The sequence below is a fragment of the Neophocaena asiaeorientalis genome, unplaced genomic scaffold, assembly GCF_003031525.2.
Source record: "Neophocaena asiaeorientalis asiaeorientalis breed wild unplaced genomic scaffold, Neophocaena_asiaeorientalis_V1.1 scaffold432, whole genome shotgun sequence".
Lineage (NCBI taxonomy): Eukaryota > Metazoa > Chordata > Mammalia > Artiodactyla > Phocoenidae > Neophocaena > Neophocaena asiaeorientalis.
Genome location: NW_020174549.1, coordinates 1,223,871 through 1,251,776, shown reverse-complemented (window position 1 = coordinate 1,251,776; position 27,906 = coordinate 1,223,871). Strand labels below are relative to the sequence as shown.

General features: G+C 39.3%; 1 protein-coding gene across 2 annotated transcripts in view; it reads right to left on the bottom strand.

Moving 5' to 3' along the window:
• Positions 1-27,906, bottom strand: part of ECPAS (Ecm29 proteasome adaptor and scaffold) — a 97,533-nt gene that overhangs the window by 21,543 nt on the left and 48,084 nt on the right. For both annotated transcript variants that reach the window (XM_024757267.1, XM_024757268.1), the window contains 22 exons: positions 27,092-27,211; positions 25,094-25,179; positions 24,786-24,864; positions 22,665-22,714; positions 21,566-21,632; positions 21,350-21,472; positions 18,769-18,872; positions 18,246-18,369; positions 16,529-16,609; positions 15,312-15,537; positions 14,787-14,878; positions 12,942-13,076; positions 11,973-12,135; positions 11,351-11,523; positions 10,071-10,172; positions 6,847-6,970; positions 5,422-5,567; positions 4,932-4,986; positions 3,914-4,028; positions 3,191-3,259; positions 1,820-1,937; positions 1,388-1,555 (listed from right to left, as the gene is read on the bottom strand). In XM_024757267.1, the coding sequence (XP_024613035.1) occupies positions 1,388-1,555; positions 1,820-1,937; positions 3,191-3,259; positions 3,914-4,028; positions 4,932-4,986; positions 5,422-5,567; positions 6,847-6,970; positions 10,071-10,172; positions 11,351-11,523; positions 11,973-12,135; positions 12,942-13,076; positions 14,787-14,878; positions 15,312-15,537; positions 16,529-16,609; positions 18,246-18,369; positions 18,769-18,872; positions 21,350-21,472; positions 21,566-21,632; positions 22,665-22,714; positions 24,786-24,864; positions 25,094-25,179; positions 27,092-27,211 (2,520 nt within the window). The remainder of the gene's footprint in view (positions 1-1,387; positions 1,556-1,819; positions 1,938-3,190; positions 3,260-3,913; positions 4,029-4,931; positions 4,987-5,421; positions 5,568-6,846; positions 6,971-10,070; positions 10,173-11,350; positions 11,524-11,972; positions 12,136-12,941; positions 13,077-14,786; positions 14,879-15,311; positions 15,538-16,528; positions 16,610-18,245; positions 18,370-18,768; positions 18,873-21,349; positions 21,473-21,565; positions 21,633-22,664; positions 22,715-24,785; positions 24,865-25,093; positions 25,180-27,091; positions 27,212-27,906) is intronic.

The following is a 27,906-nucleotide window of genomic DNA, read 5'->3' as shown; positions in this document are numbered from 1 at the left end:
CTGGGCCCTGAACTCGACCTATTAGATCTCAAGTTGACCCAGTGGTACCAAGTACTCTCCTAGAGCAAAGAGAACTCACTGAACCCTCAAGGTGGAACCCTCCAGTGCCCACCAGCATCAGACTGGAGACAGGAAAGGGCTGCATCATGCCCAGGCATGGAAAGACAGGGTAAGGGTCATGGGGTTTATTTAAAGTGAACTAGGAAGCCAACAAAGGATTTTAACCCAAAATGCAATCCAATTTGCATTTTAAAAATCACTTTTACTATCGGTAATTAAATGAAAGAAGGCAAAGAGAAGAGAAAGATGACAACCTGTTCATCAGGGAGGAATAAGGAAAAAAGAGAATAGATTCAAGAAATACTTTGGAGGGAATTCCCTGGAGATCCAGTGGTTAAGATGCAGCACTTTCACTGCTGTGGGCCCGGGTTGATCCCTGGTCAGGGAACTGAGATCCCGCAAACCACACAGTGGAAGGAAGGGAGGAAGGGAGGAAGGGAGGAAGGAAGAAAGAAAGAGAAAAAGAGAGAGAGAGAAAGAAAGAGAGAAACAGAGAAAAAGAAAGAGAAAGAAGGGAAGGGAGGGAGGGAGAAATACTTTGGAAGCAGAATCAACAGAATTTGCTACTGGATTCAATTGAGGGTGAGGGTGAGACAGACAATAATCAAGGATGATGCCCATTACCCCAGCTGGGGTAAATGAATGAACGCTGAGGAGAAGAGAGGGGGAAGTTTGTTTTTTTTAAGTCCCGTTCTGGACATATTAAGTCTAAGGTATCTTGAAACAACATCCAAGTGACAATGTCAAGCAGGCAGTGAGATAGACAAGTCAGGAGCACAAGTCGTGCCTGGGCCAGAAGTAAGGATTGGGAACCATCACAATCAAGATGACACATAAGCCCTGGAACTGAGGAGCTCATCTAAAAAGAGAAAGTAGAGAGAGTCAATGGTACTCAGAGGCAAGCCCTGAGAAATCCTAGTATCTAACAGTGAAGGAGAATATGAGAAGCAGCCAGATGAGAAAAAACCAAATATGGTAATTGCCTGATTCCTTATCTACCTCCCCAACTACATGAACTCCTTGAAGGCAAGAACCACAACCTGTTCTCCACTACATCAGTGGTTAACTATCGACATACAGTTTTCCATTTGTGTGGATACACTGCCACTTCCTTAACCATCCACCCAATGGACATTTAGATTGTTTCCATTTTTGAGATTTCAAAAAATGTTGCCATGAGCATCTCTGATACCTTGAAAGAAGGAAGAAAGCAAGGGATGAAAGAAAGTCTGTTTGTTTAAACAAAAAAGTACACAAAGTAGTAAGGAAGAAGAGCATGAGTTTACATGCCATGTGTAACCTGGGACAAGGGTTCACAGATACTTGCCATTGACTTGTCAGTGACCAGCGCATTCCAAATACTTGTCATGGCCTGTCGAATGCCAAGGTTGGGATCAAACTGATAACGATAAAGACGAGGAACTAGTTGAGGCAGGAAAGGAGCTAGCTGCTCTCCAGCTCTGGTAGCAATTACATTAAAACCAAAAGCAGCACCCTAAAAAAATAATAACAAAGTGGCTCAGATATAATATCCACATATGAAGTATCACAAAATTCTTCCTCCTGTCCTTGTCCCTGAATAGAGCCTGATTTACTGGGTGTCCAGCTTTACCAATCAGTAATAGCAGCTATGTGGTGATCTAGATCTCTCTAATCACAGACTTTTACAAAACATACTGTATAACAGTTGTCCTGAACTCGACAGGAGGTTTGATTTGGAGGGAAGAAAAAAATAAAATGTCCAGCAATAGCCACTTACCTTCCTAGAGTTCCACATTGCGTGATGGTTGGCTAGATTCATAAATTTATACACCAGGTCCGGCTGACTAAGATCACTTGCCAGAGAACAAAGCTCCTTGTAAGTAGAGAGGCCCTGGCTTGAAAACAAAAATGAAAAAGTATGCTGTAATGTATCTCTCCACCTCCAGACTATTAAAAATTACATTACCAATATTGCTAGGACATTTTAAAATTATGTTTTCGCTCGATTTCCAATATTGCGTTATCTCATTACCACAGAGGCAGAGAACCAGGGTGACGAGAATATAAAAAGTCGCCTACTTCAATTCTCAGCAATGGCTGGTAAATGACCTAAGGCACCTCTGATGCCTATGAGGGTGGAGCCCTCATCACCTCAGGAGACAGCAATAATTCTTCGGTACACTGTGCACCAGTCTCTCTCAGGATCCTGAGAGCCGTCTGAAGACAACTTCTGTCTTCCCTACACCTTTTCTAAGCTACAGCGTCCCAATCCTGATAACAACTTCTTCAAGTCCTGTTAACTTCTCTCTGTATTTGCTCAACTACCTGATCTTTTTCATTATTTTGTGAAAAGTGAGCACTTCTTTTAAAACTCAGAGGGAGTCTAGAGGGAGGGTAAGTGGAATGAAACAACTTCAGTGTGAAAACATGGAGCTACGGGAGAGATAGCCTGAGGCAGGGCTCTGGGGACTCCCCAGCAAGGCCCAACAAGCTGCAGCTGGACCTGAGGGTTTTCAGAGGAAAAGCAACAGTACAACCATGACGGAATAGTGATAAGACAAAAGAGGTAAGGCTCTATGAATTAATTTGAAATGCCAAGCTGGTGGACTCCAAAGCACCAAGTAGAGATGCCCCTCCAAAAACCTAGGTGCAGTGCGTGCTGATTCCTCCCTGAGGACCCGCTGGCTGGGAGCTGACAGAACTGCCCTCAGTCCAAGGTCAGGTCCTCCCCGAGAGCAGCCCACCACCAACGGCTAGTCACTGAGGGCGTGAAAAGACCTGAGGAGGGGATACAGAGCAGGACCTCCCTGCAGGCCCTCCCAGCCCAGTCCCAGAGCTCCGTGACGGGTCACGGTCTCGTAAGCGGGCAGCAGGTCACCTCCTCCTCGGCCACCGGACCTGTCCTGCCTCCTCAGTCCCCCAGGGTGACGACTCCAGGCACCCTTCAATAAACTTCCAGCACACACACCTCCATCTCAGTCTGCTCCCCCAGGAAACCCAATCTAAAACACTAGGCTTTTTCACTGACATTTTCTTCTTCCACTAACACACAACACCTCCCACGAGGCTGGAAATCAACCTGGTGAGCACCCTTCCCAACGGAGAGAAGATGTCTACAGTGACTGACCAATGGATCTGGCACACTTACCCATCAGGGGTTTTGCCAAGGCCTCCTCCTTGAAACACCACTGTCTCTCCAGAAACTTCATGCTTAGCTCTAAACAAAAACAACACCAAGAATTTAAATTAGCCTCGAATTTTTCATACCACCATTCAACTAATGCATACATTTCATCTGTAAACTGATAAAATCAAATTCCCTATCAAGTATCTACAGTGTGCAAGATGTAAAAGTCAACTAACCCTTCCCATCAGCCAGATAATTTTGTAAAATGAAGTCTAGGAAGAACAAATAGATATAAAAGACATCCCACATAAAGTTATACTGAGTTAAATGTGGTCACACATTGAGAACTATTCTTCCTACAAGGAAGTAACATAAAGCAGAAACCAATTACGAGAATGACTGCCCGCCTCTTCCTCTTCACAGATCAGACCTGCATGACACACTTCCTCTCCACACCTTCATTCCATTTAGCCAACAGTAATTACGGTACTTCTGTAATCCAATGCTTTACCTGTCCCAAGATCATTCAATTTTCGAAGCCTGAATTACTGGCCTGTTTCTAAACAGTATACACTGGATAATTAAATTGCTATCCATAGCATAACAATTGATGATTTGCAATTTAGAAAAGGCTTAATAAACAGGAAAATCACAAGCTGAACTTTCCTTCCTCCACTTCATATTCTCAGTATGTGCAAAACTTGCCCTGTGTGTTCAAATCTGAAATTTTCAAGTTCACTGTACCTTTTGCCAGTCATCAGTGTTTCTACAAGAGTAGAAACCAACTCCTGTTGATCTTGTTCATTGCCCAGTTCATACACCAACCCAAGGCCTTTTGAGGCAACATCTTGGCTAAGTTCTACACAGAAGTCAGACAAAACAATATTAAGAAAAATTTGTCCTCTGGGCATCAAGTTAAAAAAAAGTTAAACTTGTAACATTAACCCAAAATTATATCAAAGTAAAGATATGAAAACATAATCAACCTGCCTATTTTGTTAAAAACATACTAAATCATCTGAGTGGACATGACACCAGCAAGTCTCTGTAAATGAGAACTACATTCACAGAACATCCAACTCACAAGCCAAGTCAACCCTGCTGGGCCTTAGTGTGCAGTGCATGGTGACAAAGGGTCAGTGGAGGCACGTCACACACGTGAGAGGTAATCACAGGATTTAAGGATGCCCACGAGCAATTTTTTAAATGAAAAGTCAACATAAGACCACATGTTTAAAACAATTAATAAAACAAAGCTACTATTTAAATGTCTAACAAATATTTGCACTCTCTCCTGGCTTAAATCACAAAGAGAAAAGGAATTCTAAGTATTAAGAGAAAAAAGCTATTATTTGGTACAAGTATGAGTTAAGGAAGGCCTCGGCTCTACTTTTAAATGCAAAACTGATCTAATGAATAAATAAATACATTAAGAATCAAGTTTCCTGTAGCCTTCTTTTACGTTCATTAATCCAGGTTTTTCAAAATTTAAAATACAAGTTTAGGGCTTCCCTGGTGGCGCAGTGGTTGAGAGTCCACCTGCCGATGCAGGGGACACAGGTTCGTGCCCCGGTCCGGGAAGATCCCACATGCCGCGGAGCGGCTGTGCCCGTGAGCCATGGCCGCTGAGCCTGCGCGTCTGGAGCCTGTGCTCCGCAACGCGAGAGGCCACAACAGTGAGAGGCCCGCGTACCGCAAAAACAAACCAAAAAAAATACAAGTTTAAAGAAGTCTGGAAATCAAATATTTACCAATTACTTACCATCATTTTCTGACAAAACAGAAACAAATGCACTCTGAATTTCTTTAAGATGAGACTGAAAGAAGAAAAACGGCATTCAGAACACTGAAACTCTACCTCCTTGGGAGAATAAAAATCTTGCTCTCAGGGTACACGACCCCGGTGAGGTCTCACGACCAGAGGCAGTCACAAACCCTGCTGTGCCCTCATCTTGGAAGGTGGCCAAGTTACCTGAAGGTTGTGGCACTTACAGGTGGTCTAACGCACACAGTCTGAGCCTCCCCCATCCTCACCACTTCCTCCGACATTGTACCTTCAACTTAAGAATCATCTTCCAGCCCATGTATATCAGGTACCATCCTTCATTCCTTCATGTATAGCTTATTTCAAAATATGTGTTACTGGTTAGTGGCCCTCACCCTCATACACTTCCCCTCCTACCACCTTTCTATTATAAATACTTCATAAACAGTTTCCAACAGAGCTGGACCACATTTACAGAATGGCTTACCTTCACTTCTTTATGGGTACTTAGCTTCCTCACAAGGGAAAGGAGCCAGATGCAGGCTGCTTGCCTCACATGTGGGTTGGAGCTGATGATATGTTTATTTAAAATCACATCCAGCACCCAGGGGACCACATCATTAACTTTAGCTCCTAGGGAAAGGGAAAGAATGATAAAAGAAGCAATTAACATAACTGAACAGAGCTCCCTGAAAAAGATAAAATTTTAATCAACATTTACTCAATACAACAATCCTACAACATATTAAGATCTAAATGATTACGGTGTTTAAATAAATTGCTGAAGGAACTGATAATCATTCATTTCAGAACCTAGCATAAACTAAATAACATTTCAAAGGTACTCAGATAACTTTAGTTCCCTAGAATGAAAAATTATCACTATCATGGGGGAGGCTAGACATGTGTAGGGGTAGAGGGTGTGGGAAACCTCTGCACCTTCCTCTTAATGTTGCTCTGAACCTAAAACTTCTCTTTTTAAAAATCTGTCTTAAGTTTTTTTAATACTCATATGATTAATGTAATTTTACTCATTTAAACAGTGACAGCAGGAAAAAAAAGTATTTCTCTTCCTTTATATTTCCTTTTAGACCTTAATTGCACATGGAGTTTTTAAAATAAATATTTTTTCTTTTATTTGTTTGTTTGTAAATTTTTATTGGAGCATAGTTAATTTACAATGTCTTAATTTTTTTTAATTATCCCCATTCCTTCTGGTGTCAGCAATTTTTCTTTCTCTACCGTATCTTTCCCATCTCCATCTAAAAACTAACAGGCAAACCAACCTCTATTAACCTCACTTTCCTCCTCCAGCTACTACGCCATTGTTCTCCTTTCCTTTGTCACTTCAGAGTTCCTCAACCTTGGCATTACTGAGGTTGGCAGGACACTCTGCTGTGGAGAGCCATCCTGTGCCCTGTAGGATGTTCACAGCATACGAGACATGTGAAATCACAGTACCTGTAACATGTCATCAGAAAACGCATGCCCCTTCACCTATGTGGTCACTAAAAGCCAGAGGGACTTAGTGAAGAGGCACCTGCTGCATGACCTGCACTGTGTGATAAAGGATTAGGGGACACAAAACTTGGAAACTGCTAGGCCTCAACCTCTAACACTGGCTAACCACACCAATCCTCAAGAATAGAGCACAAGTCTGAAGGTAATCGATAGCTAACCCCCCTGGCCTGCTTTGCCAAAGGACTAAAGAAACAGTTCTCATTCATTTTGTGCTCAGTCTCCTTTAACCAACTATCTTTCTCGACTGAGCCAAACTGATAAATACATATATAAATATTGGAAAGAGAGTTAAAATGGAATGTATACATTTTTTTCTTTTGCTCAAAGGTGATAACAAGAACAGAAGAGGGTTACTTGGTGGTAATAAACTGATTAGCTGACTATATGGTACCGGCAGGGGGCGTATATTCTTCTTCAGCCACCAGCCAGGCATCCCGGGCGGCCACAGAACTAGTTCCTATCGCAGCGCTGGTGATGGCTTCGCCGATAGTGAACTGAAGCTCTATCTGCTTGGCCTGCAATGAAGGGGACAAAAGTGAGGAGTCAGAGAGAACATTGCCCCAAAACATCCGTTTCCACAAAAAGCCTGCTTACTGTCCTGTTTCTCGGCATGCTTTGCTTTCACGCTTTTGCCTGCAATGCTCTCAGCTAACAGGATGGTTGGAAAGTGAGGCAGGGTGAGGGAACGGAGAACCCAAGAATGACTTGAGGATCTTTTCCCAAGTCTGTGTTGCACTCTTCACCCTCAGCAGAGAACCACTAAGCAGGGATTTTTAATCTTTGGAAGAATGGAACCATTTACTTGGGGGAGAAGGGCATGGACTGTGAAGCCATATGGATCTTGGTAGAAATTCTGTTTCTCACCAGCTACATACACTTATTTAAACTCTGAGACTCAACTCTGTCCTTTGTAACATGAGCATAAATAATACCATCATCCACCTCGTCAGGCTGTAGGGATTAAACGAGGTTAACGTACATAAAGCATCTAGTAGACATTTGATTGGTAGTAACTGCACCCTTAACAGCAGCCTTTATCATTTACTAACAGCTCCTCCTCTCTGCACGCTTATATTACATGATATCTGCAAGTTCCTCTCAAATGGTTCAGGAAAAAAACCAGAGAATGACAAAGCAAACATGGTAAAATATTATAATTTGGTAAGTCTGGATAAAGGGTATACAGGAGTTCTTTACATTATTCTGACAACCACACTGTAAATTTGGAATTGTTTCAAAAATCGAAAGTTTAAAAAATTCTAAACTATACATACTCAAATTTTTAAAATCAGATTTAGAAGTTGACACATCTCACAATTATGAACCACTGACTAATATGGAATTGGGCCAGCCTCAGCTCCCTTTGGCATTTTTCTCTAATGTTTGCTGGGAATCAGAAAAGACCTAAGAATAGGAGAGTAAGAAGAGAATGAAGAACAGAGAATATGAGGGGTATGGGAATATGGGCCTTTTGGGAGAACACTGTAAAGCACACAGACAACAGTCTAGCCATTTCCAAGCTTAATCAACTAAATGCTCTAGGCTTGCTGAGGTGTTAAGTGCTGATACCACACACTTCCTACTCTGAGAAAAAGTATTTGAAGGCTTCAGTCCTACAGCTTTCCTGGTCAAAGTTTCTCTTGGCAACTCTAAGCTGAGAAAAGGTTATCTCAACACAGAGGATCCCGTATTAGGGAGTCATTTTATGTCCCTGTTTTTACCTGTTTACATGTTAATAACAACATAGTTGGCATTACAAACAAAACTCCCTAACTCTATTTGTGAAGATAATATCCATATTTTGCTTTAAATATTCTAGAAATAAAGAGTGGGTAAATAGGGATCATTATATTATTATTCTCTCTACTTCTGTGCATGTTTGAAATTTTCCATAATAAAAAGTCAAAAGAAACAACAACAAAAAAAACCTTTAGGACTTTGTCCTAGATGACTGTGAAGATATTTTGCTTCTCTTGATTCCTGCTTTTTTAAAATTCTCCTCCTTCAGTCTCTCTAGCATGTTTCAAACTTTTCATATAGTTCTGTACTTCTAAACTCTTAAAATAATGTCTTCAGTAGCAAGTTGAGAACCGAGAAAACCTTCATTCATTTAAACAAAACTGGAAGAAACCCATCTCTATCATAGATATATAAAAAGAAAAAAGATGAGAAAGGAGACATCACAAGCTTTTCCCCAAGACGTTACAATGTCAGTGACATCCAGGGAGAATGAGATATGGTTATAATTTCTTGTCAAAAAATGTCACCTTAAAAATACTCCATCAAGAATCCAGAGACCTGCATCCTAATGTCGGCTCTATCACTCAGCTGCCTTATTCCTCAACCACAGCTCTCCTCTCTCCATCCTCTCTTCCTTCAAGGCCCAGCAGCGACTTTGCCACCAAAAAACGTGCACCAGCTCCCCCAGACAGAAGTGCTCACGCCCGCCTTCGTGAGTCCACTGCCTTACACGCAAACATCTCTTCATTCAGTTACGCTTCCAAAAATGTTTGAGGTCCTGCTACTACCAATTACGCTGCCAGGCCCCTGTTTTATAAGGGGGTGAGGATGGGGGTGCAAAACAGCCTTTGCCTTCAGCCTAGTGGGCAATTAGCAACTGTGATGAATGTTGTGAAGCAAAGTACGGAGCAGCATGAAAGCACAAATAAATAAAGAAATCTACTCTAGTCTGAAGGGTCAGGAAACTTTTCAAAGACCTATAGCAACAACCTGAGAAAGAAGGAAGCATGGGTCTGTCAAAAGCTCAGAGCAGAGAAGGACTAAGAGGCTGGTGAACAAAAGTGGCTGGTGAGTAAGTGACAAGAACCAAGGCCCAATCAGGGGCCACATCAGACTGTGTTAGGTCACTCATCATATTGGCTAGCAGTTGTCTACTTATAGGTCTTCACCACCACACTGGACATTTATCTAGAAGACAGAAGCAAAGTCATCAGACTCAAGGGCAACCAGAACACTGGCACCCACTCCCCACATCTAGCTGAATAGGTACGTTTCCCCTTCCACCTACACTGCGCCACGCTTTACTCAAAAATGATGAGAAGGGCTTCCCTGGTGGCGCAGTGGTTAAGAATCCGCCTGCCAATGCAGGGGACACGGGTTCGAGCCCTGGTACGGGAAGATCCCACGTGCCGCGGAGCAACTAAGCCCATGCACCACAACTACCGACCCTGTGCTCTAGAGCCCGTGACCCACAACTAATGAGCCCGCATGCCACAACTACTAAGCCTGCACTCTAGAGCCCGTGCTCCACAAGAGAAGCCACTGCAATGAGAAGCCCGCACACCGCAACGAAGAGTAGCTCCCGCTCACCACAACTAGAGAAAGCCCGCGCACAGCAACAATGACCCAACACAGCCAAAAATAATAAAAATAAATAAATTTATTTTTAAAAATCATGAGAAAAGGACTTCCCCACAGAAGTGATGTAGTCAATGCTACGATTACCACAGTGATGGACCCACAGATGGTACTCAGTAAGTACTTGGTGAATAAATGAATAAAGTTTTAATTTAAAACCTCACAGCACGCAAAATTCCAAGTTAAGAAAAATGCCTTTTGTTTGAATGACTAACAACCAGATAGCAATATAAATACCTCCACAGAATCCATCAGACCTTGCAAGAGGAGTTTCTGGTGAGGAAAATCTCCATCCCCAACTGGAAAATACCCCAGTGTTTGGATAGCTCTTTCTTTCATCTGGAAGAACACAGAATTTTTTTTTTTTTTAAATGAAGTATATAACAGCTTGGTCCCAGAAACAATGTTTCCAAAATGAGAAAGCAGGGAAGGGGAGTCTGTCTAACTAATGCATCAGCACAATTTTTTTTTTTTTGTAAGTATCCAATTTTACAGAATTATGTCTATAAGACACTGGAGGTAGAAAGACATAAAACTGAGTTCATTAAGGGTCCACAGCTGCAAAAGAAGGAAGAACAAAGTCTTTAACTAGTTCATTATCCTACAAGCAATAACAGTTATAAATGTAGATTCTAGGCCCAGAGGACCTAAGATCAAGTCACAGCTCGACCATTTTAATAGCCTTTACAACTGTGTGACCTCAGGCAAGTTACTTAGCCTCTCTGTGACGCTATTTCCTCATCTCTGAAAACAGAGATGACAACTGTACCTACTTTACTAGATCTTCTGGGGATTCAATTAATTAATGCATGTGAAGCACTCAGCATATGCTTGGCAGATTGCAAGTGCTCAACAATGGATGGTAATGAGTAGTTGCTAACATCTAATAAAAACTACTGTGATCTCAGAAAGTTTTAAATAGTCCCTAGATCAAGAATAAAATTACATATTTATTAAACTTGTAGTAAACTGATTTTTCTGTTCATTAAATCATCTTATACTTCAACACTGAGGTGTTCTTATCCCAAAGAAAATTTTTAAAGTCTATGAAAGTTTTTATCTAAAACTAAAAAAAACGTAAGTGTCCTTTTCCTCAGAGATTACTCACACTGCTTACGAATGCCCAGATTTCTTAAAACCAAACTAAGTATAGGAAGTTAAGATTTAGATTTGGTCTGAAATTACAAAAATCGTTAAACTATTTAACACTTTATTACCCCCCTTTTGCATGACACAAGAATTACCTGATGCGTTTAATATTTACCCAAATCTTAACAGTTATGGGCCTCAATTGGAGTAACTGGGTCAAACGGTACACACACGAAAGCAGTGCACAAATCATCCCCAACTCAAAATTAAACAGTCACCAAGACTTTCTTCTTTACCACTCTTTTTCACATTCAGTCCTTCCTCCAGCTGTAATGCCATCTATCCTGACTATGATTCTGTTTTTATTCATTTACTTATCTATGAACAGAAAGAACTTCAGAGAAGAAGGATAAAAGGAAGAGACTTGCCTTATTTGTTTCTTTACTGGAGGGTATTCTATTTAGCAGGCTTTCCACAAGATGCAACTTAGTAAAGCCAGACCCCTCACTGGGGACTGGGAGTGGACCGTTTCTGCCAATTTCACCCAGGGCTGTACAGGCGGCAATTGCCAGGAGGGGTGATGTACTGTCCAAAAATGAGCCTGTAAACACATTTACACACAAAAGAATTTTACATCATCACCCCTGGAATCCAAAGCAACCAGTAATGCACTCAAGATTTTTTTAAAGACAGCAAACCAAAATCAAAGTCTACAAACATATTTTCCAGTTGATAATCTGTTAGCATTTCTTTACTAATAAAACACCAGAGTCATGTCCTTTCTTAATGTTTACAATTTTTCCCATAATGGAATCATCTCTGTTAAATAGAAACATATAGAAATATATATATATAGAAAAACTAGAGTACTTGCATTGTTATTAAAAACAAAGAATTTATTCAGCATCAAGATTTTGTGGAAAAACCTCGTGTATTTAGAGTGCAATGCTACAAAAAGAAATTAAAATGTTACAATAAATTTTAACCTAATTCAAAAAAACTGTAACCTACTTATGCGGACATCCAAATCAGCATAAACACATTAATTACCGATAGTTTCTGTGGCACTCTGAATGAGTTCCTCTTGTTCGGGCAGAAAATCAGCATTTGTCTCCACGTCTTGCTGCTCTGCCATTTTCATTTTCTTCTTAGCCAAATATCTTCCTACTGTGAATCCCAATGCAAGCAAGGATCCGTGCTGTATCTCCGGGCTCTGGATTTAACAACACAGTACCGTATGTCTGTCTCTCTCACATGTGCGTGAATGCAGTGAAATAACTGTTTACTACAGTCATCTCCCCAATAAAATATAAGGCCAAAGAATAAAGTGATCATGTGAGGTTCCACTGGATGTTAATAAATAGGTTAGGGAACAAGAGAAAACTTGAGTTTCAAACACAGAATTCTGAGAAGTTAAGCTGAGTCCTGACTCACTTGGATTTAGATTCCTTAATCCCATACCCAACTCCAACTATGGGTGAGGTGACTCCATTGCATGCTCTTATAAGCACCCACACTTTCTTCTAGCTTATAAATAACACCTAGGTAAGTACACCGTCATAACTTTCAAGCATAATTTTCCTCTACTGCCAACAAAATACAATGAACGGATCCTATTTCTAATTGCTAAAACTTCCAAATGCAAATAAAATATTTGAAAGCACATGGTTTCAACAGTGTTTCCTAACAGGACAGGTGCAATGAGAGGTGGCAGTAGATGGGGAGGAAAAAAGGAACTAACATTTCTGAGCACCAAGCACTACTAGAGCTTCTCATATATCCACTCCCTGCCGTATTCGTAGAGCTTAAAACAATGCCTATGAGATACAAGGCACTCAAATTTGTTGACTGAACTGACTGAATCCACGTATTACCTATCTCATTTAATCTTTACAATCATAAAGGCAAGAAATTTATGAGTTCGCTTTACAAGTGAGAACACAAAAACTAAAAATATATTAGATGCTTTTGTAAAACTATTTCCCACAAAAAAGGACAGAGACAAAACTGATAACATACATGATTGTCTTTTGTAGTCTTTACAAGCTGTTCTATCATTGACTTCAACTCGTTTCCTGACACTGTAGATACCACCACAGAATAAAACAATGCTGCCAGTTCACGCATCTCTTCTTTACTGCTATTCATCAGACTCTGAGCGGTGTAGAAAAAGAAATACACACATAATATATGATCATCTCCCTGCTGACAACGTCTAACATTTAAAACGTTATAATGTTCAATTTACTGGTAACTATGAGAAAAGAACGCAACAAGCTATTATTTCAAAATGAAATAAAAGCAGAGGTATAGACCAAAATCTTACGTGCATTTTCATCAAAGATACAAAGTATAAAACAGGTGGAATTAATACACAGCTGATCTGAAACAGAGGTCAGCATGTGTTTTCTGTAAAGAGCCAAATCTATCGCAACAATTCCACTCTGCTATTGTAGTGCAAAAGCAGTCATAGACAACAAATGGGTGTGGCTGGATTCCAGTACAATTTTACAGACATGCTAATTTTCACATGTCAGGAAATTTTATTCATCTTTTAATTTTTTTTCCAACCCTTTAAAAATGTAAACAGTATTCTTGGCTTGCAGCCCATACAAACAGGAGGCAGGCCAGATTTGGTACATGGACCACAAGTTAATGACCCCTGATCTACAAGATCAAAGGTCAAAAACTCTAAGATCATTTTAAAATCAGCAAATATTCACAAAGAATTAAAAAACCTTTTTAAACTAGAAGCAATTTCCTGAGACTAGATTTTCCAGAAAAGTACAAAACTCACTCCTCTTGGTAAATTACCTTCATGCTTTCACACTTAAATAATTGGTACATTTTACCATAATTCAAACTGCATTTTCCAAAAAGAACTACATTATGCAGCACAAAAGGTATACAAAACTATATGAGCCAGACATGTAATAAAAAAGATTATTCACTGTTTATCTGAAATTCAAGTTTAATTGAGTATCTTGCATTTTTATTTGCTAAACCTGGTAACCCTTTTGGTGTGACCACGGGACAAAAATACTCTCCAACATGGCCGGTGGGAGTGTGAATTGGAACTACTCATATGGAGGATATGCATTATCTCTTAAAATTGCATCCATGTGTCCTCAATTCCACTTCTGGGGAATCTACCTAAAAATAAACCCACTCATATTCAAAATGATGGATTGTTCACTGCAGCAGGCTGGAAGTACCCTAAATGACCATCAATAAGGACCTACAATAGATTATGGCACATTCATGCAGTGGAAAACAATGAAGGTGTTAAAACAAAGAGGATGTTCTCTCTGTAGTTATATAGGAATAACTCCTTGTTCTAACACTAAGCGAAAGAAGGTACAAAGCAGTGTGAAAAGTATAATACCCTTTTGTGTGAAAAAAGGAAGAAAAATCAAAAATGCTAATTTCACTTGTGTGTATATGCGTAAGTAAACTCTAGAAGGGACACCATATACAAATAAGTGATGACCTGTGCATGTCTGTCGGGTGAGAGAGGAAGAGGCAGGAAGGTGAAGGGATCTGGGTAGCTGAGAGACTATGCAAAGGAGACGTCTTACATAATTGTTTACTTAAGTGATATATATTTATTAGTTTTTTAAACTTTTAAAACAGAAAAATAATTTTTTCTTACTTAAAAGACTCCCAATTCATCTCCCCCTCTCACCTAAATGGATCACTGCAATATATGGACCTACTTGCTTCCCAGTAAGTGTTTAATGATGAGAGTTTCAAAATGACCTAAAGGCAGAAAAGGCCACAGAAACACTGGTAGGAAGGCGACATCATGAGACCAAAGTTTAAAATATACAGAATCAAAAAGAAATACACATGCACAGGATATACCTTTATCCATTCGGTTTTGTCTACAAATTTGGTAGCCAGCTTTTCTGGATACACTGAGACAGCTTCCAATAGACAGTACATGACTGGCAAACCTAAATAAGAAGGAATTCAGAACCATTCTGATTTCAAGAAAAGCAATAAACGTACAGGGATCACTAACTTCCTTTAAAGCACAAGGCTACAGCTTTAGGAGGCATTCCCCAGTTCTACAAAACAAAAGTTAACCTAAATACAGTACGTGATTCAATACACAAATTTACAGACTTATTGTCTATAAAAAGATGCCCTGTTCTTCACACCCACTTCCAAAGTAAAAATATATTACCTATTGTTAAGCATTTCTTTCTGAAAGAAGAAATAGTGTATCAAAGATGAACTCAGGCAAGTTTAGAAAAGAAACAGAGATTCATGTTCAGTTGCAGGAGAGAAGACAGAAAATAATTTTGCTATAAATTCTCAGCTGAGTTTAAAATTAGATTTTTGTTTAAGTGCTTTAGTATAATCCTCAGCGGCATGACCTCCTACCTCCAACACCTGCTAACAGCTGCTGAAGCAGGCCGATGTAGATCTGAACAGGGTTGGTTTCCCCACTCTTGGAAGAAGACGAGGAGGGTGTTGCCTGGCTGCCCGACATTAAAGTCCGTATATAGCGTCCAATGGCTGGGGCATGATCTTGCATATCAGCCAAACTCTGAGAGGTGGGCACCACTCCCGCACTGTGAGCCAGGCACATGCGCAAGTACAGGACTATCTACAGACAGAAGGAAGAAGGACACCAGATAAGCGTCTCAAAAAATCAAGGCAGGAGATGTTCTTCAAAGTGACAGTTCCCACCTTCCTTCAAAAGCTATTCAACAACCCTCACAGAAGATGGAAAACACGACTCAACGTGTGAACTGAAATTATCACAAGGGAGCAGAATTTATATAACCAGTTTTATAATCCAAAGAGTGCTTTTTAACAGAGTTTAATGGAGTTAAAACACAAACTCCACTTTTAAAGTCTAAAATATAACAAGGAAAATCATTGTGTTTTTTTTTAAAGATGTGTGTGTATGTATGTGAGAGAGACAGACAGACACTGGGCAGAAACCCGGGACCAATGATCTGTTCCTGTGGAACTTGAGCTGCATTTAATCTCCACTGACACGAGAATTTGAAAAAATGGGTTCAAATCATCTACAGAAGAGCAGCTACGACGTCATTAAAAACCTCTGACATAAATTAGCTACTAAGGAGTCCTCTGGAAGCTCTTTCCTTGACAGCTAGAACAGGACAGGCAGTAATTTCATCGTGAGTCTTCTTACTCTGAACAAGATTATCTCTTGCCATTTAATTAGTGCAAATCAATGACTAAAACAATAGAATTTCCCTTAGCAAATGAGATAAATTAATCTAATTCTCCAACCTTCAAAACTGGATAATCCAAATAACCTCAATATATTGTTGGCTTTAAAATTCAAATCTAATTTGCTGTAAATTCCCAATAGCAATCAAGGCAGAGCATCTACTTCTTTCACGAAGAGAATCTCACTGAGACAAATGTATTTCTAGACTCCACTATGATTTAAAATAATACCAATTACTAAGTACCGTTTTCGTAATAAACAACCTGGTATAAAACAATGACGTCACTATATGGGTTTACCTAGAACACAAAAAATTCACGGTCATCTCTTTGACTGTGACATTATCGTTAAGAACCTTTAGCGAAAGCAAAATAGAAATATATGTCAGTCCTACCTCTCCAAAGGCTGCTGGGTTAAATGGAAGGACAGTGGTCCCGGTCATGTACTTGGCTGGTGTTTTCATTCGATGGGAAGCCTAATAAAAATAAACCCCAAAAATCAATTACTGGAAAACAAAGCACGTGTACCCTTTCTCAACTCAAAAATAACTGTATTTCTAGCTACATTATTGTCTGTTACTGTTTTTTTTCTAGTCAAAACATTTTTCCATTAATCATGCTTGATTGTGCATGGACCTCAAACCCTAAGTTACAGATGTGTTGCCTTTTCCTGGCTTGTTTAAAAAGAATAAACCTGGGCTTCCCTGGTGGCGCAGTGGTTGAGAGTCCGCCTGCTGATGCAGGGGACATGGGTTCATGCCCCGGTCCGGGAAGATCCCACATGCCGTGGAGCGGCTGGGCCCATGAGCCATGGCCGCTGAGCCTGCACGTCCGGAGCCTGTGCTCCGCAACGGGAGAGGACACAATAGTGAGAGGCCCGTGTACCGCAAAAAAAAAAGAATAAACCTATAAATCAACTATACTTTAAAAAGAAAGGAGAAAAGAAAAAAGCTGCAAAGATGACACAGTAGCAAGTAAAAAATATAAAATAAAATAAAAAGAATAAACCTACTCCAGGCATCTACTGACAGTCACCCCAGGGCACTGCATTCCAGTTATTTTCATTAATAATAGAGGTAGAAGGAAAATATTAGCACAAAAGCATCTTCTGCCCACAAATATGACAGTGTTATGGAGAAGAGAATCCTGGCTGCTACATACTGACCTCCAGCACCCTTAAGATGTCTATCTAAGCCAAAAGCTAAGACCACCAGTAGAAGTGAAAGGCTGTAAGGTATCCCCCCAGCACACTAAGAGAAACATCAATGTAAAAAGTAGGATAGTGTCAGGGTTGGGGGTCATGACTGTCAATACTCTGATCTACCAGCAAAAACAGGAGACTTGCAAAAGCAGATGCAATGCTCTCTTATGATCATGGTGGGAAAAGTCTCAACTGCTCCCTGAAGCATTCTTAAACTTATGCTGCCCTAAATAACACCCTTAAAAATTAAAAAGGTATATTTTAAGCACGTCATGCCAAGGGGAAAAATTTTAAACACAGCCAATAAAAATAATGGTACAAATGAACTTATTTACAAAACAGAAATAGAGTCACAGTTGTAAAAAACAAACTTATGCTTACCAGGAGGGAAAAGGGGGGAAGGGATAAACTGGGAGATTGGGATTGACATATACACACTACTATGTATAATATAGATAAATAATAAGGACCTACTGTATAGCACAGGGAACTCTACTCAATACTCTGTAATGATCTATATGGGAAAAGAATCTAAAAAAGAGAGTTATGTATAACTGATTCACTCTGCTGTACAGCAGAAACTAACACAACAGTGTAAATCAACTATACTCCAATAAAAATTGTTTAAATAATAATAATAAAAAATAAAATAAACACAGCCAAAATGTTGAAAAACATAAAAGGAACTGTAAGTAATTTAGATTTGGGCAAAACAGATTAATTACATTTGAGATTTATATTTTTCTCCTCACTTCGTACCTTCCTCTTATTGTATTAACATTGTTAGAAACTTTACTAACCATTCAACATTTAGTGATTAGCATTTTTAAATGTGTCACCTAAAAAAATGTAGGTTTATTTTCATCATTCATTATATGACTTAAACTATTATCTGAAGTTAAATACCATACCTTTTCCTGGATATAATATACCATTTCTGGGAAAGATGGCATCTGCTTAGAAGCACTTTCTTTTCTGTTTCTACCAGGAAGACACCTTAAAACTCGTTGTGCCTCTCCATGAACTTCCTCCCGTCTTTCAGAAAGATAAATAAGAAACATAAATAAATTTCACCAACTGGAGAATGATCATATGAAGACTAAGAACAGCAATTTTATTTGTCATCTGTCTTAAATATATTTTTGGCTATCTATGCAAAGAGGCATAAAATACATGATAAGCAATCGCTTCTTTTTGGAAATTTCATTAGATGTGGAGAGTCATGTGGCTTTCATCTTTGAATTTTACCCACAGGAAAAAACAAGACAGGATATGACTACAGGTCTATATATTGTATCAAGGGAGCCATATTTTTAACTCTAATAAATTGCTCCTAAGTTCCACAGAGGAACACTGCAAACAACATAAGTTTTATTCAATTTTCAACCAAATTTTAAATGAACCCAAATTCAAATTAACACTTTTGAAACTTACGGATCTCCTGCAGCTAATAAGAGCAAATATCTGGACGGTATATGGTCTGAGGGAAACACCGTGCTGGCAAATTTCACAGCCACTTGTCGAACTTGAACTTCAGGCTATTTGACACATAAACGCACGAACACACACACATACACACACACACACACACAGAGATTAAAAAAAAAAAGAATTCAATTACCAACAACTCATTCCAGTCGAGTCATTTTAATTGTAAACAATCAAAATTTAAGTTGATATTTCAATAAATATATCTAAATAAATAAAACATCATTTAGTCAAGATCTTTAATCATGTTGTTTTAAAAGTCTCTGGACAATGACATTATTTAAAGAATACTATTATGATCTAAGAGGACACTCCAAGTAGAGCAGGAAACCCCACCAAGACCATAACCAGAGAATCTCTCTGTAGATGTACATCCTCAGCCCAACCATCAGACCAAGGTCACTGCGGCAGTTTCTAGCCACCACCTCTGCTTCTCCAACTCTTAAACTCTCAGTCACATGAGTGAAATTCAGATATTCTGCAGGGAACACAAACAGAGCTTACTTGGAATCCCTACAAATTTAAAGCAAAATACCACCAACGCTTTCAGATTAGCTCTTAAATTAAAACTGACTCCAAAGCAAAGCTTCAACTACATAAATATATCCAATTAACTTAAATAGATTAAGACTGTAATCTACGAATAGGAAGTTCAACCAGAAAAGCAGCTGTAGAGTCTACTGATGATTAAGCTTTATTCTCATGTATCTTCCCCCTGGGTCATTCCTCCAGTCACAACGTAAGTGAGATGAGAGATGCTTAGAAACATGTACTACCTCGTTTATTCAGGTGTTCTTGCTCTTTAGCATTTTTGCAGCTACTGTAAAGGGCGATGATATTAAGGACCAGTCTATATGATTTAGCCCAGGGTCTGGCTGCCTTACATGTAGTCCGAGAAAAGAAAATAAATTACCTTTGGCTTCGTAATACTGTTACATGATTTGATCTGCATAAGTATAACCAGCACCCACGTGCATTATACAAGCATTCCATTTCCTTGTAAGGTTACCTACAAAAAGTTTTAAGTATTTGACTCTAATGAGCTTCCAAATAAGCCTATACTTCTTTGTCCATGTTATATGATCATGAACCAGGTACACTGGACACCAAGAGCATTTGACAGTGGGACACTATATATAATAAGCCTTCTGAGTGTACATAATTATCCTGTCATATTTCAACAGAAACCAGATACCTTTCTGAACCTTTAATAATTCCTCAATATAAATGTGTTAATAAACATGGCTGAAGACCTAACGAAGACCCAATGCAGCCAAATTTCAGTTAAGATGCAATTCATATTAATCTCACCAATATTTGACATCATTCCCTCTTTAATCTCCCTCTCTACTCCTAGAAATGGAGGACAAAGAATTGACTAAAGCAAATACATAATGTATTATTTTATATTGCATATTATATATCATGTATACATATGTGTATATAACCACAGATATTAAAAATTCTCCTGCAAACTCCCATGGCAGGCAAATGAAGAGGACTAGAAGGAAGAAGAGTATGTTTGATGGTACTGGCTTACTTCCTACAGACTCATTTTGATCCATAAATTGTGTCTTTCTTTCCTTCTGCTTTTCTCCCCCAATGTTACCTACAGAACTCCACCTCAGTGGACTGTAGTGCTCAGCTACCACTTAAAACAAAACACTTGCAACTGGGAGAGCATGATATTAAGAACAGTTTTCCAACAAGGAAGGCTTTAAACATAAGGCCTCTGTGAATATCACTACTCTTTCTTCCCTAGAATCAGATTCCAATAACGAAGAATTAAAAGCAGATCATAAATCACAGTCCAAGTGAAAGCAAATATTCCTCTTCATTATAGAGAGTTAAGGCAAAAAGCAATTCAAATTTTGATCTTAAAAATGTAGGGGGCGGGCTTCCCTGGTGGCGCAGTGGTTCAGAGTCCGCCTGCTGATGCAGGGGACATGGGTTCGTGCCCTGGTCTGGGAAGATCCCACATGCCGCGGAGCGACTGGGCCCATGAGCCATGGCTGCTGAGCCTGCGCGTCCGGAGCCTGTGCTCCGCAACGGGAGAGGCCACAACAGTGAGAGGCCCGCGTACCGCAAAAAAAAAGTAGGAGTTCCCTTATGGCGCAGTGGTTAAGAATCCGCCTGCCAACGCAGGGGACATGGGTTCGAGCCCTGGTCGGGGAAGATCCCACATGCCATGGAGCAACTAAGCCCGCGTGCCACAACTACTGAGCCTGCACTTTAGAGCCCGTGAGCCACAACTACTGAGCCCATGAGCCACAACAACTGAAGCCCATGCACCTAGAGCCCGTGTTCCACAATGAGTAGTCACCGCAATGAGAAGCCCACACACCACAATGAAGAGTAGCCCCCACTCGCTATACCTAGAGAAAGCTTGCACGCAGCAACGAAGACCCAATGCAGCCATGAATAAATAAATTAAAAAAAAAAAACTGAGAGCTTAAAAAATATGTTTAAAAAGAAAATGTAAAATGCATATACCACCAGCCATTGTAGTTCCCATAGTTGGACCTACCTTTATTAAGTACGAAGCCACAAGTGCCTCCATGAGAGTCCGCTGTGCTCCTTCCAAAGTGCTATAAGCTCCAACCATCATGGATAGTGCTTCTTGAATAGCGAGTCGCGTCTCGGGCTCTTCCTACGAAGATGATAAAAACAGTGTTTCCCTCCCTGTTGGGTTTCCAAGTGAGCATCCAAACAGAAAGCATACACTTGCCAGGTGTTTCCCTACCTTACATAGGGCTTCAAAGAGCTGCTGCACAAGAGCTATATCCTTAGTAAATAAATGGGGCATTCGACTGTAAGAGAATATGAGGTCATCATTACTATCAAAAATTTCCATAAGATGGAAAAAAAAAAAGAAACTAAACACAAGCTTTCCTAAACTTGCACTTTCACTTCTGAACCATGTGAGCATCACTGGATTACCTCTCCCAAAGAACCAAACACTTTTTAAAGTAAATATTTAATTCTTCAACTGTCTAATAATGTAATTCTAGATTAATATACCTATTATCCAGATATTCTCACTAGAATATTCCATGCATTCAGTTAACATTTCTGATTTTAAAATAAAGAAAACAGACGAGGCTAAATGCTATTTAAACTAATGACTCAGGTGACAAGGAGCTTTGTCACTTCATGCCAACACACAAGGGACAAGGTTTGTTGACAACCCTATGCTGTATCCGCTGATCTGAAGTGGCTGTCTTCTGAGCCCCCAAACTCCTTCCCTACACAGTGCAGAAGAGCAAGACCTAGTCTACACAGGCCAACACAGAGCCTGTGTGTACCAGGGTGTAAGCAGCACCTAGTACCACTGAGGATGCTGCTCCTCTATCTCCCTGCTCTGAAATACAGTGAAGGAAGAGGAAACCAGGAGGAACTGGGTACAGGAAACCATACTAAGCAGAAGAAAAAAAAATCCAACTTTGGAAACAGGGCCGCTCAGAATCATAATATAATGCTATCAGAAAAGAGAATCGCTAGAAAAACTCTTGATTATAGAGATTATAAACACTGGTAGTAAGTAGCAACAAGAACACTTAAGGTCAATCAAATGTCTCTAGGGTACAAGAAAACTGTAACACATTATGACACAATCCAGTTCAAAATCTCATTTCAAGACTGCCATTTAATACGGTAACACATCTTCAGATGTAAGTTAAAATGTCTCACATTCATTATCCTTCTACAAGGAAGACATTGCTAAACAACCTATGACCCTTTCAGAATCATAATAAGTTTATTCTCCATCCATTATTAAATGCCACAATTTTTCTTAGTTTACCAACAGGAGGATATCTCTCACTGAAAAAGAGTTTACTCACCTGGAGAGTTTTCCAACAGCTGAATATGCCATTGACAGTAGCTTAGGGTCCTTGAAATTAAGGGAAAAAAAAAAAAAAGAACAAAAAGCAGACAGAACAAAAAACAGTAAACAGCAAAACCTTTTTGCTGCAATTAAATGCATTATTTTACTCCTTGTTAAACCTAGGTCTCACCCTGCCTAACTATATGATATCAGCATCTGAACAAAACAAAAATGTCCAAACCCAGAACGCATCACACTACTAAAAGGAAAAACAAAACAAAACTTCACCTCCCCAACTTACTCCAAAAGGAAAATGCAGTGGCCATATATGAAAAGGTTCTCTTAGCTGGTGCTAAGTTCAGGATAGTTTCAATACTATATAACCTGCAAAGACCAAAACTCACCACCAACGTACTAGGAAAACAGCTTAACTTATTAGAAAATTCACCTGCCCAACAGGCTAGGATCCACTCTCTCTCACCCAAAATTGTAGTAAGCTGGGGAGCAACTGTCTAAAAATCTGCACCATAAGAAACAGCTTCTTCTCATATCTTTCACCATAAAAAATTAAAGGGATCATAGTATTCGGGTGAGTTAATGAGGTTCCCACTCAAGATACAGATAGAATTTTATGTGGTTTTATGAAAACCAATAGTCTGACATTACTTAGAACATAGTAACACTTCTATGAGCTGAAGTTTATACATTTAACATAGGATTCACACACCTACATGGCCACTCTTACAGACTCATCTGTTGGGAAGACATGCAGTGTCATCTGAAGGTAAAAGGATTACAGCCCTGTAGTTTATCTGGCCTCTCTAACCCATCTTCAAATATACAGTTCCTCCCCTAGAAGCCCCAAAGCATTTTTATTTCTACCAACCATCCAAAGAATCTGACTACGCCATAAAAATAATCTGAAAGTTTCCCAAGGCCTTATGAACCATGCAAGCTCTATTCAATCAACAGAAGAAGACAGGAGAGTCAGGCCTAACACTGCCCCAAAGCACAGCTGCACAACAAATGAATAGCTTTTCATTAATGATATCTACTAATATGCCTTTACTGTGCTGAAAAATTTACATGAATTATCTCATTTAATCTTCACAATAATCCAATGAAGTGATACTATTATCCTCTTTTTTGTGATAAAGAACAGAGGTCCAAAGAATTTAAGTAACTCACCAAGGAGCAAAACTAGAATTCAAACTCAATTCTAAATCCAAATGGCAAAATACTGGTCACCATACTACTGCAAACATGCATTCATGTTTAGCTAAGACTTAGGAAGAAATACTAACTAGAGTTCTTGAAACCTTACCTTTTTTAGCAAATTCCCCTGAAATACTAGAAATGGTAGGAGTAATACAGCAAGGAAAATCAGGATTTGAAAATCTACAATCCAAGGAATCCTCATTCCACTTAGCTTAAGGAATCAAAAATTTACTGAATGCATGTTCTGACAGAGTTTGTTTGTTTGTTTTATCATCTTTATTGGAGTATAATTGCTTTACAATGGTGTGTTAGTTTCTACTGTATAACAAAGTGAATCAGCTATATGTCTACATATATCCCCATATCTCCTCCCTCTTGCGTCTCCCTCCCACCCTCCATTTCCCACCCCTCTAGGGGATAAAAAGCACCGAGCTCATCTCCTTGTGCTATGTGGCTGCTTCCCACTAGCTATCTATTTTACATTTGGTAGTGTATTTGGTAGTCTGACGGAGTTTTGAATCAATAAAATCTCAGTCCCTAAGAATTAACACTTTCTCAAAACAAGAAAATCCAAATAGACCTATATGGAAATAAATCATAAAGTAAAATTTAATTCTTTTCATTCCATTTTTGCACAGTGCCTAAAAGTAAAATAAAATGTACTAGCTTTTTAAAATGTTATTTAAAGAAATGATAAGACAACCTCAAGATCCATATCAGTTTTTAATACTTATTTCAAAAAGAACAGGGCAAAAGATGGTGGTAATTTCTGAAATTTGCACCACTTCAATTAAAAATGTTAAGAAATGATGGAACAACAGCAAACTTTAACTATATCAACATATAGACCAGCAAAGTTTATAACAGAAAATACTTTAAAATATAAAATGTTAACAAAAATTTTTAAAAAGTCACTTACTTCTTTATATTCATTGATTAGCTTGGTGAGGCCATTCAAAAGCATTGGACCTAATGGCTTAATCTTGATTTCTGGACAGCTTTTTGAAAAAATAACACATACAAAGCAAGATATAAGAATCTCATAATTACATATCTTTTCAGATTATTACTTAAAATAGAGACATAACTGAAGTAAATTTAAATAATCTATTAAAATATGAAATATTTTAAGATAAACAAACACGATTTCTTTCTAGGTAAGACATACTTGCATCACTTCATCACTCCAACAGCTTGAAGACTTTATAAATAGTTCAAAAAACTTACGTTACACAAATGTGATGCACAAATTGCAGGGATAATGTTCTTAATTTTGAATTTGTATTTGTACCAAAGAGCCCATCATACACCACCTATGAAAAAGGAACAAACGTCAAGAATACCAATTAACAAGAATAGCAATTTACTATCTTCAAATACTATTAAGTATTCAACAATAGGTCTTTTGCACTACGCCTTGTTCTTCGAAATTAATGCAGTTCTCTTTCATACAAATATTTTAGCTGACGGCCTTAGGAAGCCAATCAGTAGCTTCAATTAACAGTCTGTGGAGTAACAACAAACACAATGGTAGATGTTACAAGTCTGCAAAATTCATGGGGCTACCACTAGGAAGCAACACAGAGTTCACGCTGCAGTGGGCTGCCACTCTCATGCAGGGGACGTGAGCAGAGAAGATTATTTTGGGGGTATTAGGTTTCTTAATTACATGTGGACTCATTTTGAAAACATAAATAACTATAAATAAAGTGTACACCTACAGGATGTCTATGAATATTCTGCCACAAACTTCTAGCTGCTTATTATATAATGTAGTGTTACTACAACCAAATTTTCTGAACCAAAATTATCAAAACACTGTCAGGGAAACAGTGCCCGGAAAATGAAATAGAAGAAGCTCTGTGATTATTTTATGTTTATGGAAACACAGAACAGAGTACTTGAAATCAGTCAAATATTAGAGAGCCAGATACTGGGAATAAAAGTTGTATCATCTAAAAGGAGGAAACAGACACTTAAACAAATAAGCCTTAAGAGGGAAAGATGCGAAGGCAGAAGCCAACGTCCACCACACACATACAGGGAGCAAGAGGACAGTGTTCTTACTTTGGGACTGAAAGAGATGAGAGGCAGGAAATGGGAACATTTCAGATAGCAAGGGGCACACCGGAGCAAATCCTGAAACTGGAGTAGATGTTTACCAGGCTACAGGGGGGAGGGCCACTATGCCAGGAGTGGAGACACAGAGCCATGAAAACAGCATACTTAAACAGCAACAAACTCTGTTGGAGCATAAGGTACAGGGCAAGGGTATGGTGAGATAGGAGACCAGAAGGGACATAACTGCTGCCTTTCCACCATTTACTGAGAACTTGCTAACTGAATGAGTACTAGCCACCCTGCTCTAAAGCTTCTACCTGCTAACCCACTCAGTCTTTGCAACATTGCTATGAGGTAACCGCTATCACTACATCCATTTTACAGATTTTTTTTTATGTTTAAAGAAAAACAGGAAAAACCCCGAGGCTTATTTAAGATCAAAAGTAAGTAACTAATGACAAAATTATGCTCAAATGAATCTGTCTCCAGAACTGAGCTGGTCATTACTTGGACCAAAAGGCAAGAGCTTTTCCGGAGGGGCTCATATCCCACACCAACAGAGTACAAGGGTTTCCAACTGCAAAAATAACTCTGGTGGCAACACAGAAATCAGACTGGCTGTGGGGAAGACTAGAGGCAGGGCAACAAGAAGACGACTGTGGCAAGCAGAACAAGAAGTGACAATCTCCATTAACATCAGTATTCGGCAGACGGGGGTGAAGACACTGAGGCAGCAGCATCCAGAGGTTGTGGCCGCTGCCTTCACGAGGGATTCCAGTCAAGGATGACTCATTTTTCCACCTAAGTGACTAAGTTTCTGGTGCTACCATTTTTGGAAAAAAGCCACTCAGAAAAGCACTAGTTTGAAAGGAATTATCACCATATATTTAGGGAGAATGGTAACCATATACAGCATATATTCTATAATAAAATTTTATAATATATATTATATATAATATATACATTAATATATTGATAAAATATATATTTTATTATAGCTATAATTAAAAAGTATTTTCTGCAGCTCAACTTGAGAAAGAATCTCATTAATCTTGTTATACATATCAACCTACTTCCTGGATATCCATTAATGCAGTTCTTTGTCTAGTTAAACAAACATGAAAGTTGTAAACAGGCCATTTTTCTCTGGAAAGAATGAGTTACCTGAATGTTAGCCGGGAAGGTTTCAGCAGCTTGTCTAGAACGAAGGAGGTGGGGGACAATCTTTAACTTAACCCTTGTACTGACTGGGTCCCTTTTCAGCTCTGGCTTCAGAACTGCTCCCTGTTGAAAATATGTGTGATTATAACTCAGCACTTCAAAATTATTGTGAATTGAAAAAAAAATCATGAGAGATCGTCTAAATCAATGGTCGCTCAAACTTTTGTCTCAGGATCCCTTTGTACTCTTAAAAATTACTGAAACTTCCAAAGAGCTTTTGTTTATACTGAATACCTATCAATATTTAATATACTAGAAATTAAAACTGAAAATATTTTAAGTACTTATTCACTTAAAAATTGGGCTTCCCTGGTGGCACAGTGGTTGAGAGTCCGCCTGCCAATGCAGGGGACACGGGTTCGTGCCCCGGTCCAGGAAGATCCCACATGCTGCGGAGCAGCTGGGCCCGTGAGCCACGGCCGCTGAGCCTGCGCATCCAGAGCCTGTGCCCGCGACAGGAGAGGCCACAACAGTGAGAGGCCCGCGTACCGCAAAAAACAATAATAATATTAAACCCATTACATACTTTCATAAATAATGTATTTTTAAGAAAAATAAACAACTATATTTTCCAAAACAAAAAACTGCACTGAGACAGTGGCATTCTTTTATATTTTCTGTAAATCTCTTCACTGTCCACCTTAATAAAAGAAAGCTGGGGGGCTTCCCTGGTGGCGCAGTGGTTGAGAGTCGGCCTGCCGATGCAGGGGACACGGGTTCGTGCCCCGGTCCGAGAAGATCCCACATGCCACGGAGCG